This window comes from Calonectris borealis, chromosome 3 (genome assembly GCF_964195595.1).
Source record: "Calonectris borealis chromosome 3, bCalBor7.hap1.2, whole genome shotgun sequence".
NCBI classification, from domain to species: Eukaryota; Metazoa; Chordata; class Aves; order Procellariiformes; family Procellariidae; genus Calonectris; species Calonectris borealis.
Window position 1 is genome coordinate 57,053,395 of NC_134314.1, and position 16,326 is coordinate 57,069,720.

The 16,326-nt window shown below is 36.1% G+C and overlaps 1 protein-coding gene across 1 annotated transcript in view; it reads right to left on the reverse strand.

Moving 5' to 3' along the window:
• Nucleotides 1–293: 293 nt before the first annotated feature.
• The window catches only part of MAN1A1 (mannosidase alpha class 1A member 1), a 153,349-nt gene continuing 137,316 nt past the window's right edge, over nucleotides 294–16,326 (reverse strand). Inside the window, exons 9-12 of the mRNA XM_075145743.1 lie at nucleotides 12,009–12,228; nucleotides 11,024–11,196; nucleotides 5,197–5,312; nucleotides 294–3,931 (exon numbers count right to left, since the gene is read on the reverse strand). Of these exons, the coding sequence (XP_075001844.1) occupies nucleotides 3,805–3,931; nucleotides 5,197–5,312; nucleotides 11,024–11,196; nucleotides 12,009–12,228 (636 nt within the window). The 3' untranslated portion in view covers nucleotides 294–3,804. The remainder of the gene's footprint in view (nucleotides 3,932–5,196; nucleotides 5,313–11,023; nucleotides 11,197–12,008; nucleotides 12,229–16,326) is intronic.

Here is a 16,326-nt window from a genome sequence, read left to right on the forward strand (position 1 = left end):
TGCCACCTCTGACTTCCCAGCTTCCCGCTTTTCTTTAGCAAGCTCACTTTCTACCAAAACGCATTTGGTAGGATGAATTTTATTGACAAAAATTTCTAGGCATTTATTTCTGTGGTAGCAATTCTATACGCTAACTAACAACAGTATCTTAACAAGTACAGAGAGTACTAATCTGTATCAAACCAATCTGCTGACAAAACTTCATGAGTATAGCAGCCAAATCAGACTATGCAGCAGATTCCTGTAGGTACTTCTGCAACACACTTAGGAAAAATTATAACAAGTTGAACAGATATATTAAAAGACTTTATTCACAATAGAGAAATTTTTACAAATATAAGTTCTTAAAAATTAAGCATCTTGATCTATTATGTATTCCATAATTTCAGTTTATATAAAGATGAAAAGACTAAATGGACTATGTACAAATCAAAACCAATTTAAATGCATGATAGAAATGGATAATATTTATGATGAAGTCACCATAGAAACAGTGAGCCATTGGGCATTGCAAAAAATCAAGGTACAACCAACACATATGCAATACTTATCTCACAAACAATCAAAACATTTTTTCCCCATGAAACAATGTGGGTGCCATTTAAAGTGATCTACCTTTAGGACTTAACATATGCAGATTTAAATGCATTATTATGCTACAAAGAAATGGAAAAAGTATAGGCAGTGTATTTATGCAAAGATAATCCTCCCCCTCAAGCAATTTCTTTTGCTCTTATGAATGACTGGGAACACAAAGTGACCATCACTAGCCACTTCCACGCAGCTAGTTCAGTGAACGGGAAATAAAACGCATGTTATCTCAGCAATCTAACAAGCAGTGGTAAGTACGGACTGTTTCAAAATGATGGCTCTAACTTTGGTGTTTTGGGGTTATTAAAAAAAAAAAAAAGGAAAAAAATCAATATATTCTCAGTTTATGAAAAGGTTTTTTTCTTACATTTGGCAGATCTACATGTTGTACAATCTTCTCGTCTACTTACATTAGTTTACAAAAAGTACAGTATAGTGCAGTTTGTACATACAACCTGAATACCAATACCAGTCACATCAAATTTGTGCTCTTTCGAATCATCCTAACTCCCAAACTAGAAAAAAATTCATACTAAATTACAAAGCAACAGTTATGACACTTATATTTAAGTACATAGGACCCAATGCATACAAGAATTTTGTGTTTGTAGCCTGCTTTTTGAAACATGGAGAAGAGTTATCTGGTTCTCCACTGTTTCTCTTCAGCTCGTTAAGTAAATGCAAGCTCACTAGACACATCTGGGGAAGCGTAATGTGGTTAAGAAAACCATGTAGAAAGAGGCTTATAAAAGACATTTCTCAAAGGCTGTTTTTGTCTGAGCTATTGTAGCTCTTTAACTGATGAGGCCTATAGCGGCACATGCACAACCCTGTGGTAGGCAGCAGCAGATGACCCAATAAAGATAACTAAGACAAAAGTTATCTTTATTCTAAAGATATCTTTATAAGATATCTTTTATCTTTAAAAGACTAAGACAAAAGTCTTAGTTATCTTACTATTTTTTGGTTCAAGAGGGAAGAGAGTATTTTTTTGTTTTAATTCCACAGCTATAATTTCTCTATGGTACTTTGGAGGGGAGGAAAAAAAAAAGCTCCCTTATAAATATTGTTTCTGAAGAAATACAGTGAAATATTATAGTCCTCCAAAGATATAAATACTGGAGTAACGAAATCAGCAGGAGTTCTGCTTTTCAACAGAGGAGAGCCAAGGCTTCATCCTTGCTCGTTCAGTTTCAGAAAACTGTTACTGTGACATGAGGGAATCCATATTTTAAAAAAGAAAATAATAATAATTAAAAAAAAAGCAGTAAAGCAAAACGTTTTGAGCTAATGAGCCGGTTCCATGTAAGCAGGCTTTATCTGAGGCAGATGCACATACATTTGTATCCATTCTCCCAGCCCTGGGTTGCCCAGGCTCAGCAGGTACCCCTATTAAATGCCATGTACCAATGCACAACTCGGCCAGGCCCGCCATGGAAGGATCAGCATCACTGAAGATCCTCTTGCATTGCCCCCTACATAAATGTCTTTGGCAGCTCATGTGGCACATGCCATCTTCTCTGTCTGCAGGGGAAGCAGAGGCAGTGCTGCCTTTACAGACTCCAGAGGGTCAAGTTTATGGGTCAGCCTCCAGCTGCTATATATAAAAAAGCAATCCGTTATCTTTGCTCTTGGCTTCTGCTGAAGAAAACCTACATCGTAGACCTCTATCAGTATAGAAAAAATGTACTCTGTAATGCCTAAATAAATGTGCTTCCTCAGCTGTGATTAGCTATGCTGGACATGTGAGCTATCTTACTCAATCCCTTTAAAGACGATTACTGTTCAGAACCATATTTGTTTTGCTGCAGTCCAATCAGTGAATAACGTGCTTTCTCAGAATGGGAAGCCAGGTGTTATGCCCTACTCAAAATGGATGAAAGTCATCCTGTCACTAAATGAAAACATAGGTAGACTTAATAATCATGTAAGCCACTCCAAACTACACTTAAGTAGAAACAGGACTTAGTCGTGCCTCATTTTTTCCTTCCCTTTGGCGATGCCACAAAGTAAAACATTTTTGGCAAAGCTGTTACCCTTCTTAGTAAGCCAGGCCTCTAATCTAGGGAATATTTTTAAGCACACTATGTTTTTGTCACTCGGAAAGACAGACTTGGTGCTTTCAGAAAGTTTTAGTTCTACGCTGGATAATTTCCTCTCTGAATGATTATCTTCTTTTAAGGAGACAAGTTGTCTTCAAGGCATCTGAACATCTAGTTTTATTCATGTAGGTACATTAAATTGCTTTGTGACAATAAACCATCAAAGTCTGGTGTCAAGTCGGAACCTATCTGAATGTTTGAGAAAGTCCCAGAAACCCAAACAAATTGTCTCTGGTATAATTCTCAGCTTCCACGGAAATGTCATCGAGTAATTTTTTTGTCTTTTTACCATCCAACCAAGTGAAAGCTACTGGACTAAATGATAAGACTCCCTTTCTTAATCAGAAATGACTATCTTATTTTACTCCACAGTAGCCTGACTAAAGACATGAGAATAACACCACTTAGAAAAGGGAGGAAACAATTTATTCTATTACAATATTCTAATCAAAACCTGAAAAACTAAGGTCTGCTAACTAATGTGCTAAATTCATAGAAACTAGTTTAGTCTAACTTCAACATATACTGCAGTTTCAGAGTCGTGTCTGCATGAGATGAAAATATTCCTATGTAGACTTCATTGACAATGAAATACATCAGATACTTTACCAAGATAGACCCGCATAAGAAGAGGATGTCACAGTCACAATATTTGTCTTGGATGACACACAAAACAAATTAACATAGAACCAAAAAAAAGAAAAAAGCTCTTTATACTTAATTCAATATGGCTTTTTGCAACATGGCAAAATATTACAGCTTAAAGCAGACATCTCCTCACAGAGGAGAAAAGAATTTTGCAGTCAAATTAAAAGCACAACAGGAAACAAGTAACATGCAGACTCTCTGCTCTTTTTGGCCAAGATGACACTGCAGCCTAACAAAATCTGGAGAGATGTCCTATTTCTCTTCTAAGAAGTGGTTCAGCTGGATAAGAGGAATGAATTTTATCGTAATCAGTTGGGGTCCATTCATAAATATTTACTGTTAAAGAAAAAAGACTGCAAAACACTTGATTTAAAAATTTAAATCAGGAATTTAAAACCAAATCATGTGCCCAAGTCCTGGAAAGAAACATAAGGAATGAAACAAAGTATAACTTAATCTTCATCTATTTCTGGTTTTCTTCTTTATTCCCATCGTCTTTGTGAAGAACAGGGAGAGGATGAGCCTCTGTGTTGAAGATCCAGTGTTCAAATGGAAGAAGATCATCTTCAGAAAACAGCAAATACAGGTACCTGGCAAGAAAAAAAGCAGGAAACGTGACCACATCAGGGAAGTGAAACTACAATAGTTTTCAGGAAAACATAAATACCTGATTTCCCTAGATAAACGTCTCTATGGAAACAGCTGACCAAACACAAAACACCAGTAAGTCCCAGCATCACAATGATTAGCACAAAACTTTGGGGCTACTCAACTCAGATTGGAGTCAAGGACAATAGCAACTGGAGACCAACAAAAGAACGCCTCTGTCCCAATAGAGAACAAAGTAGTTTAGGCTATCAAGGTTAAATATCAGTTCACTTCACTTCCATTTCATATTGTTTTGATAATATACAACCGCAGTAATTTTTTTCCTCCTGAATGTCCACATATATCAAGGTGTAGGAATGGAAAATATTGTAGTCCAATCCTGTCTTACTTCTGAGAACAACCTCTGGTTTAGGATTTTTAAAGAAGAAAACTAGCGCTAGACCAGTAGCTTGGGCAGCCATTTACTAAGACAGGGTCTATTAAACCCAGCAGTAACCAATAAACAAATCTGACATTTTATTTATTGTCATAATACAAGGTGGTAGCTACTGTAGCATGATTATTGAAGTCTGCTTAGCAAATGAAATCTTATTTTTTCTCAATCACCATCCTTCCCTGAAGGCTTTTCTTGGTCTAATTCTGATAGGCCAATTTAAAAGGTATAGTAGAGGCAGCACATTATCTCAAAAAATGCCAATATGTATATAAATGTATTTACGTTATTTCATTTACTTGAGTATTACACTTTCTGTTGAAATTGCATAATTGCTTCTTCCTGGTCTTTGCAACCTTTTCTTGCACAGCAAAAAAACCCAACCAAACTAAAAAAAAGTGAAGAAACCAAGACAAAACTTCCTTTATTTTATTAAAAACTTAGGAGACAGTGATAGATAATGAAAGCTTTTGTTTTTTCTCTTAATAGGCCATGCGAGCTTACCATGCAAGTTTTTGTTTTGCTAGTATTGGCATATATAATTAGATCCTATCAAAGGTAGGAGACGTAACTTCTCAACAAAGACTATCAAGTACCTTTATCAGAAGTAAAGATAATTCCCAGAAGTCAGAGAATTTAGTTTATTGATATAGAAGGAAAAAAAAGGCAATTTGGCTTCCCATCACCCAAGAAAAGCTCTCCTATTTCAGTCAGATTTTGTTACATGAATGTCAAGGGTACTACTAATAAATACATCTGTAAAGATGATACAGAACTACTTCATATTAATGAAAGTCAACTTGCTTAACTTACTTGAGTGTCTCTGAAAGGAAGAAACTTTGCTGCACATCATCATGGCTTTCATGATTGTTATAAACATCTCTAATGCCAGAGTAGCCACCATCTACTCTGCAATGTTTTTCCAGTGCCTGAAGAGGGGGGGAAAAAAAGACAGTGGTATTAACAAAATAAATGATGTGTCAGTTTTTCTTTGTTTGACAATAAAACTAGCCCAAAAAAGGTTACAATTTTTTGGATAAGGAGATGAAAACTAGATGAAACTCTAGACAGAAAATGCTTTTTAAAAAGACATGGGCACACGTATCCAATTTTACATTTAGGAAGAGAAGCAAAATGATAAATTAATACAAGAAGTGAACACAAACCAGTTTTCAGAAGGAAAGATATATGGATGTAAAGATATATGGATTTTCACTTATTTCCGTTTTCCTCTTTTTAATAGGAATAACAATAGTTCAATAGTCTCTCTCTCACAGGCTTGTCTATCAGCCTTCAGAGATCGTGTCACATATACCTTTCTTGGTCATATTCTAGTGCTTAAAAATTACTGTGATAGGAGTGAATGCCATGATAAAGACCAGTCTTTTCCTTACCCCCTGTAAGTAACTTCGAAAAAGGAAAGGCAACTTTCCATTTTCTATGTAAGTTGTTTGGTTTCTCTTTGAATTATTTCATTTTTCAATGGGAAACCTCTGATATTGGGCTGTGACCGAATTTCTTTTCTGCAGTAGATACTGTTTTTCTTTGATACCTTTCTGGAAAAGCTTTGTCTGTTACACAGGAGTAGATGGAAAGCTAGTATGTGGCTGGACTTAAGGCAACATGTTTTAGATGTAAGAATAAGAATGTGTTTTTCACTAACTAATTTCCAAACTGTGTACTCAGTTAAAAGGTGTAAAACAGATGATTGATTCCAATTTTACACCTAAAAATACAATTTATTTTCTGCCCACAGGAATGTTCTACATGATCAGCTAATTTTGAAGGAGAAAAAAGACCAGATGAAGGGTGTATACAGAAGGGCAAAAACCATGTACCTGGTGCTGGAAGTGTGGAAGGTATACAATTATACTATTTAATAAACTTTGCTGCTTTTCTTTATTTTAGACAGGTGTTTGCATTAGAAACATGGTACCTATATGGCTATATATGAGCCATAACTTCTTTAAATAGACTGCTATCCAATACTTTATTTGAATATTAGCTCTCTTATCACTGCTTTGTTTAAAAATATTCATTCACCTTTTTTCTTTATAATTGGCCTATTTAACAAGGTCGAAAGTATTCTTTGCTTCTTCATTTTTCTTATTCTGTTTTATAAAATCTCTCTGGTATCATACAGTATAATAAAGGAGTGAAGAGAATCTAAGATTATTTTATTTAAACCAACTCATTATTCAAAAACAAATCCAGAAAATACTCTTTAGCCCTAAATAACTTCTCACAATGAAAATGACAGTAAGCATGATGGATTACTACATTTACTAAGGACCACAGTACTCTGAAACATGGTGCTTGCTGTGGAGACAAGTATCGGAGCAACAACTTTCAGGCAGAAATACCTGGAGCTTTATCAAACCCTTGACAGAGAGATGGAAGACAACTAGTTCCTCCATTTCTCAAGTTATTACAAATATCACTGAAGACATTACAGGATGTGTAGATTTTATTTAGGGAAAGATGCTGCATTTCAAACTACATATGGCAAAAAGCTATGAGAAGGCAGAAGATAAGTCTAAAAAAAGCAAACAGGCAGAATAAGCATTTTCTGATGAGAGATGGGATTAAAAGTCACTGATAATTACTGAGGTATCCATCACCTCCACCTGCTCTAAAGGCTGTTCAAGATCTGTGTTTTGCTGTGAGTAGATATCCTAAACGTCCTTGTTTTTGCTGGAGTCCCTGTAGCTATCTGCATATATTTAGCTTGCATGTCAGGCTCTCCATAGTTTTCACTGGGGAGTAGGCTGCCTATTGTATATTTAAAAGGAGTTTTTCTCCAGGAGAGATCCTTTAAAACATAACAGGCCTATTTGTCTTTTCTTATGTGTCTTTAGGTTCTTTAATTTTCCTGAACACTTTTACTAAGTGACAAATATACTTAAGTTTAAACAAGTAATTTCCCCTGGCTGGTATTCCTTCCCTCTCATCTACTTCAACCTGCAGTGAATTCAAAATACTGAATATGTGTCTGGATTTTCAACGTCAAACACAAGATTATGTTTTCCGAGGCACAGCAGAAGGAAAACTTGAACTTGAAGGATAAGGCTATTATTCAAGGAAACATCTGCATTCTGAACAGGGTGAGGTAAAATAAAAGCAAATTGCATTTGGGTTTATGTGCTCTAACACGTAGTCAGAACCTTCTTTATGAGTTCATTGTAGGGAGATACCATACAGGCACCTGAACACACTGCTATGATGGAAACTAAGAGGTTAACTTGCTCCATGTTAGCCATCTGGTGGTATCTACTTGATGCAAATGTGAAGTATCTTACCCCTCAAAGCTAATTTCCACTTAACTAAAGGAACAGGACATTCACGTGCGGCATTAGTATGATAAAAAGGCTCTTGCTTGTCATAGAATCATTAAGGTTGGAAAAGACCTCTAGGATCAACGAGTGCAACCGTCAACCCAACACCACCAGGCCCACTAAACCATGTCCCTAAGGGCCTCATCTACACGTCTTTTAAATACCTCCAGGGATGGTGACTCAACCACTTCCCTGGGCAGCCTGTTCCAAGGCCTGACCACTCTTTCAGTAAAGAGTGTCACCCTCCTTCCACTGGCAGTAATGGCTTTTTGTGCCCATACCTCCAGTTTCAGAGTACAGTGATGTTCACATTGACAGTGGGGTAGTGGTGGGTGGGAAGAAACAATCAAACACATTTTAAATTAGTAGTTCTCAGAAAATGAGAGTGGCTAAGATCAGTTATGCTAAAGTAATGGAAAATATCAAGCAGAGTGAAAACTGACTGACAGTCTCAAAGTATCATAAAGGAAAAAACCAAAGAAGTGCTGTGAATTCAGAATATGTGCTGCATTTATAATGCAGAAAGGGAAACTTTCAAGAGCTAAGCTGATAAAACCTTTCTGACTCAGTAACAGTGGATATTGCTGTTGGTCATAACTGCAACTCTCCAACTGCTGAAGTACATACAGAATGATCTTGGACTCAAATTAAAGCAGCAAAGCAAGTTTCCAAAGAAAAAATGGAGAGGCTAGAGCGTGTTTTTAGTCTACAAAAGTTAGAGAAAGAATTAATAGGCTTGTTGGAGAGTTTAGAAGTCATGACCTATAGAGCAGCCTCCTTTTCTACTACAACGGCATTGGGAAACAAACCTAATGAGTTCTTTTTGCCAGTGTCATGAGTTGAAAATGGACATGAAACACTTGAAGAAAAACTTTTTTGGGCAACAACAAATGGTCTGACTGTTGTCCCTTTTTTCTTGTTCAATCTCAGCTTCCTCTTCATGCAACAGGTGTTGGTAATTAAACCAACCATAGTCAGTGGTCAGGGACTTCCCCCAGAACAAAAGGGTGGAGTGACTGGGTGCCCTCTGGAGCAAGAGGAAGCAGAATTTATGAAATAGTTGTGGTAAGCTATCATGACATGTGCTGGAACAAAAAAATACAATATCAGGTGGAGCTGTACCGTCTATAAACATCAAGGAAGAAGAGAAAAAAAAGAAAAAAAGATTTGAAACCTACAACTGACTGTATAACTTCTGTGAAGCTGTAAGATTTGTTTTTGTGAAACACGCAGCTGCACATTAGGACAGTGGAAGATGGGCCTATACAGAATGGGACCAGCTGCATCTCCCACACATGGGCTCTAATCCACCACGTTAGAGCCAGACAACAGTAACCACACGAATGTTAAACAAAGAACACATGGGGAGTGCTAAGAAGGTAAACGAATGTACAAACTTGAAATCAACACAAACTGAACCAAAAGGGTAAAGAATAATAGTAAAGAAAACATTTCAATTGTTTATAACAACGTTATCAGTGTGGGCAGCAACAATGAGTCAGGAAAAACATCTCCTGGAGAAGGAACACTTGGCATTGCTGAAGCCTGGTGGGATGACTTCCGTAAACAGCCATTGTAAATATTCCAATTTTAATCTGCCTAGGAAGATTCCAGCAGTAAAATGTGTGCCTATGGGTGGTGTTAGCAAAGAAGAAAGTAAGGGAACAGCACTCTAAATTAGAGGTTTTAAAAAAAAAAATTGCTTTGGAATCATTAACTCAGAAGCATATTGTTTCCGGGCCGATAGAGCCAACACCTGAGGTAGGCAAATAAAATGTCCTAAATAACTACAGTCTACCTAGCTGAATACAGTGTTGACTGCAGATATGGAATTGCTGTGAATATTCAAACAAGGAGGAGTTACAGAGTAGTAGTAATGCTAGCAGCTATTCTTCTATGGAAAGCAGATTTTACCATAAATTTCATTCTTCAAGAATACCTAATTACCAAACTTGAAACGCTCTTTTTTCACAACACTCAACAACATTTGCACAACATTTGAGATACCTTCGATATCTCACACAGTGAACACTGAATGCAATTACAGATCTTGGCTGCTGTTGCGGGAGCCAAGTAACTGGCGGATGTCTGTCATATTGACCCTGACTGGCATGTCGCAGCCAGGTATATGGAGTCATAACCTAGCTCTCTAGTAGGGTCCCTCGGGGATGAGAAATTGCACGACGCAAGTCTACATGTTCTTCCCTTAGAGCAACCTTCTACAACTAGCAGTGTAGGCCCATCCAAGAAAGTTATAATCATACAGTCCTAGAAACAAGAGGTGTTGAGCAAACTGACAAACAGGACGTTTCTGAAATCCTGGAAAGCAATAACTCCGCAAAGGAGAGGTCACTGTGAACAAAATACTGCACAGAGTTTTGTTTTCTTTTTTTTTTTTTGCACTTTTCTTAATATACAGAGCTGCAAAAATAATGTTCTTCAGCTTCCTGTGTCTCATATAAGATCTCAGTCTGCTTGGAAATTCCAAAGTAAGAGTGAAAGGCAGATAATTTAGCAAGGGCTACATCAATGTGAGGAGAAAATAAGTGAACTCTAGAAGAGTAATAAGGATCCGTACCCAGAGGATGAAACATGGTAAATCCAAAGGCTCTCATCTCTAACAGTAAGTGATTAACCACTGAAATAAGGGAAACAATGGATTTGGCAAGCCAATTTCTGCAGTATAGACTAGCTGCCCTCTTGGAAGGCTTGTGCTAGACAAACACAAATAGCTAGGTTCAGCATGACTGGTTGAAGCTCAAAGGCTAGGGGGACACAGAAATATAAATCTAGAAGAGATTGTTATCATTAATGGAGTTCAGTCCAGATGACCTATGCTCTTTGAAAGTGACCCATTTTTTAAATGTTCGGTACTATCTAGTACTTCATCTTGGCCTTCATCACCTTAATTAAAATCACCTTCGTACAATTACTGTTGAAAATACACTTCATAAAACTTATTTCCATGTCCAAGGCTCAAATTTGATACACGTTTGCACTTTCCATTCACATGCAGCAATACTCAACATCTTGAGCAGTACAGCCAAGTATGACCTTGATCTGAGCAGTATTTAAGAAGAAATCACAAGTTATTTTTCTAATATACAATACCAGCAGCATTTGGTTTTGTCAAAATGATCTTAGTTCATCTATTTAGTAAACAAATCTCTGGAAATTTGTGTTGATATTACTGATTTAAAACAAATATTTACTCTCCAACTGCTAAACAATATTCAGATATCATTCAATAGCTCACTTAACAAGATATTAGGATTTAATAAGAAAAAAGTCCAACAGAATATTACCTCTACAGCTTCCCATCCCCACTGCCTGTACTTTGGGTCATGAGTGAGCCGCCACATGTACATGTAGGTCTCTATGACTTCTGGTCGTAGGATGTAGTATTTTTCATTTTGTCTTGTAGCAATGGCCTCAACACCACCATCAAATCTGAAAGCTTCTGGTCCCAGTTTCATGCCTAGCCAACATAAAACCACATGCTAAAATAAAGGCATTAAAAAAGGTTTCAAATTTTGTAACCTACCAAATCAACTATCCTTTCACGTGGCACAAAGACAGGTTGCCCAAAAGATATATAATTTCTGAAAGATCCTGCCGCACCTCCTGTTTTTAATATTTGGTAAATAATTCAGAGTAGGAGAGAGCTGTTCTTCATCAATGCATTAAACAGCAGTTCCAGTTTGAACAGTGATGCTAACATTTGCATTCTGGAAGACTTCATATAACTAGCAACATGTGAAATTTTGCTTAAAAGACGAGGATATTTACTTTTCTATATCAAACTGGAAAATACACTCTGGGACCTGAAATGCTGCCAGGGTTATTTTTATAAGAAGATGAAAGAATCCAAAGAAATTTCTTGCACAGAAATCCACTTTCTTTGTGCAATTCTATTGTTTGCAGCACTGTACCAACAGAACTGAGAATAAAATAATTTTTTGTGCATAAAACATGATTAATAGGTATATTGATGCATAAATGAATAGGCTCCCTTTCTTATTTGTATTCAGCTATACAGAAATTGGCAAAGTGAAAAAAAAGCTGTCATGTTAATTACTAGAGTGAGTAGATATGATTTAGGTGCACAGAAATTATTTATAAAACAGAGCAGCCATTCTTAAAGTTACTTTTAGAGCAAAGCAGCATTTGCTCAGAGAGGATGAAGAGTTCTCACCATCATACAACTTTCATTCAGCATTATGCAAAAATACCGATGGCTGCCTTCACAAAGTCAAACTGTGAAACTAAACTCTGCAAGACAGTACTTACTTGTACGATCATAGGATTCATGGCAAGTCCTAGCAATTTCAGCACCAAGCTCAATGTGATGGCCCATCTTGTCATTAGGTGCTCCGTCTGCTCCGAGAGCAAACATGCCTCCAGCAAAACAAGTGAGATGTCCCATCTTGTGTTCAAGCAGTCCACCCTTCCACTCAGCGATGTATGTCAGCCCCCCGCTTGATTTGCGAATGAGGTGGGTCTCTATGGCCTGCAACATACATGATTTCAAACCCTTTGGTAAAGCATTTGGTAAAGCATGAAGGACAAAGACAAAGTTGTCTTGTATGTTGGTTGGTTTTTCTCCATATTGCCTTTGCTTATAAAGTAAAACGGATAATATGAGCTAGCATGACCTCAAAGTACAGCCAAACCAACACAGAGTAGCATACCTCAGTAAGGATGATTAATTTTGCCACAGCTTTGAGCAATTTACGCAGTACATTTTATTAAAATATTGGAAAGACCTAAAAGATACAATTCCATTTTAAAATTCTTTATTTCTTTCCCTTTCTACTTTCAGGAATTTCAGATTATTTCACTTTTAATGGTGATTAGCCATCACTTCAGCTTCCATACTTGCCATTGTAATTCTGACTAAAAGGATGTAGTTATTGATAAAATTTCATGTCAATCATAGGCAGACATAGCTCATATTCAAAACGCCTGACTCAGTGAGTGCACTGAACGATGTTACGCCTCTGAGCCTATATGGCATTCCCAAAGTCCAATGAGTTTTTCCTCTCAGACTGAATTCCTCTGTAGTTATCAATCAAGAATAGGGACTGGAAAAAACCCTAAGCAGAATAAAAACATACAAATCTGCTAGAGAGAATCAGAAGTTGGTGCCATTAGCAATGTATGGTCACTGATTACGAAATCCAGGAAACAATCTTCCGTTATGAGAGGAACAGAATTAAAACAATAGAGATGCAGAAGAGCACATTAATTAGAAGCCCACAAAGAAAGTAAGCTGTTACTCTTTAAACGGTAACGGAGAGGAGACGAACAACGCTATCATACATTCAGTTATCCAGGAGTACTCTGGTTTATTCTATTGAAATCATAAGATCCAGACGCAGTACTCAACATGCATTATACAAGAGAAAAAACATGAATAAAATATCAGTGCAGAGAACTATTAACAAAAAAGCCAGGATTTAAAAAAAAGTGTTATAAAGAGAAGGTATTGATTGTAGTTATTTCTTCCCATTTAAACGTCTGTAAAGGTTGTTTTTATAAGCATGAAAAATCTTCTCTAAACTGCAAGCATCAGCAAAATAATTGCACAAGTTTTACTTACTAAGTATTTTTTTTGTGGCAAGAATGTAACACTGAAAACTGCACTTTGTTTTCCACTAATATTAGTGCAAAGCACTTAGTGAGAATGTTTTCTGTCCACCTCTAGACCCATTATTGGCTCAGAAAACTCCTCCATCCCTTTCTTTCCTCCTTGACTGTATGTTTTTAGCACTAGTACCTACTGAAAAGCATACCTAAATTTTAAAGCAGCAGGAAATAATGAAGATTCCTGTACTTTAAACAAACCTGCATAATTTAACCTATAAAAAGAGGAATTATATATGAAAGGGGAAAGGGGGGAAAACAGTCTCTTTAAGCATCCAAACCGTAGACCCCACTGTGGAAGACAGAAGAATTACAGAGGCTGAGTTGGTGTCAAGCTAATTGGTGGTCATGTATTCCAAGTGCATATAAAAAAGCTTTTCTGTCAGATTGGGAAACTAGTAAAGGAATATCTAGGTACTTTTAAAAAAAAAATGTTCTTTGAAACATGTCTTTTATGCTCATTTGGGTATAAAATATTTGAATTAATAATTAAAGAATTGACAGAACAGGGTTCAAAGAACCTCCTACAAAATGTATTAATGCATAAACAGGCAAAATTTTTGAGAAGATAGAAATAATTGGAAAACTTCCAGAATCTTTCTGTTCAAATTTTTACTAAACACTTCATATTTTGTAATAGGATGCCTTATTGTTAAAAACATACAACAATTTTGTGGGAAATGGCTTTCAGACTACTTAGGCATTCTAAAAATTAAGCTACCTAAAATTGAGTTCAGAAATGAAAAACTTTTTATTTAATGATATTTCATTAAACCTTTCAGCATGGTATCCCCATCTCACCAAATCAACAATTCTGGCAACAGTTGATAACTCTACTGGTCACTTAGCTGTTGAGTCAAAATTTATTTAAAAATAAACCAATATAAAAATAGATTGATGATTAAATTTACCCGTATTGCAATTTTTTTAGTAAAGAATTAATGAAAGACAGAATGAAGTATTACTGTACCTGAAATAACAGTAATCATGCACCTTCAGAACTATGGTAACTAGACCAGAGCTGATTCTTGTAGTATTAAAATGAATTTTGCAATATCAATTAGTCTTTCAGAGTTTTTTTCCCCTCTTTTGGCTCAAGATTAAAGTTCAGGCTGAAAAAAAATGACTTCCACTTGGGAAATTTTAAAATTATTCTGACAAACTAAGAAACTAACAAATTGATGTTAATTGATGCTAAGAATGTCACAAAATAAAAATATATTTCCAAATTAATTATTCATTTTTAGTAAAGCAAATCATCTTGGTTTTATAAATGAGTCCTATTAAGAACTAGTACATATGCCTATTAAAAGTTATTTTTATTATATAAGTGTCTTATTTAAAGCTATTTTTATTAGGTAATTATTTGATATATTACAGACTCTCAAATTGTCATACTTTGTACAATCATGGGTCCCTGAGTGCTAGATAATACCTACACCAATGTATATACCTTTATTAATGGCATGCTAGGTAACTAATCATTTCTACGTAAACATGAAATCCAAATAACCTTCAATATGTACAAATAACCTTCAGAAGCCATAAGCCCAAATGTCTCAAACTTGCAAGTCCATCAGTACTCAACATGTCTTCCTGGAAGACAGGAGAACAAATACTGTAACTTGGTAAAGCCTAAACTTCATTTGAAGTTATATGCTTATGAAGTAATAGTTTGTAGAAGTTACATGATTTAAGCAAACTGACCTCAACCGAACAGCTTTCGTAAAGCGTGAAAGGCAGAGGAATGTCTCTTCCCGGAAGGCTGGTAGCTCTTTTTCGGCTACTGGCTGGTGCACCAGCAGAGCTCACCAAACCACTGCCACGGAGCTTACAGTGGGACTGGCAAAAGCTTCAACTAAATCTGAGAAATTTCTTCACGGGCCATTTTCGGTCTGAGCTAGACAAACTGTTTTCGTCAGAAACAGGTTTCCCTTCTCTCATCACTATTCATCTACCCTCCGACTGAGAACAGAGAGACTAGCCGCTTGCCCTGAAACAACATTCACCAAAGGGTTGCTAACGAATTTGCAATATCAAAGTTGCATGAAGTTTGGAATAATTCCAGCATGGCATTGAGGTGTCAGATTATAAGGAATTTGTTAGGTGTGTTCCAGTTGTTTCAGGAACTCAACATAAAAAAAAAGTTATTATAAAAAATCAGCATATTTAGAAAGTCTCAAAAATGTAAATGCTTTTGATTGTTAAAAAAATGTATAACCTGCATGAGTAGAACGTGCAAAAGAAATTCCCCAACATTAACCACTGATGAATGTATTCACTGAAATTTTGAATTCCTGTATCAATAACAGTATTTGCAGCATTAAGATGTGGTAAAACCTTCCTTTTCCCCACAAGTCCAACTTAACTCTAGTTTAATTTCAGAATTTACTTCCAAATATTGTTAAAGCACTACTTCTGTAATGTATAATGTTTGTATAATGCATTTGTATAATGCACTAGTATAATAAAATATTTTCAAAGTAAACAATAAACAAAAATCAGTACTCTTTCAATTATCAGTTTTGAATCTATACCCAAACTGCCAAAATGCCATCTAGCATACATCTATTGGAAATTCACAAAACTGCCATTGACATTTTTAATATTTTTTTGGCTATAATATAGTGGTATGTACTTCTGTGAGCAGCACATCAAAATATTTTTCAGTGAGTTTCACAAAGGTTGTAAGCACCATCAGGCTGGACTGAACTTTCTGAGAGACATTCATTTTTAAATAAGCTTGAGGTCCAGAGCAGGATTAAATCACTAGCTGAAATACATGGGCAATTGTTTTAAGTATAAAAAAACTTGAACGCAAAGTTGAGAAAGTACTAGGATGAGAAAGAAATACTATCAGTTTAAACGAAGATATAATAAGCGTCTCTGAACTTGAGCAGTAGGATGGAAAGGTAGGGTTACAATCCCAGAGTGAAAGAGCTACTTGCTATCTGCAGTGCTG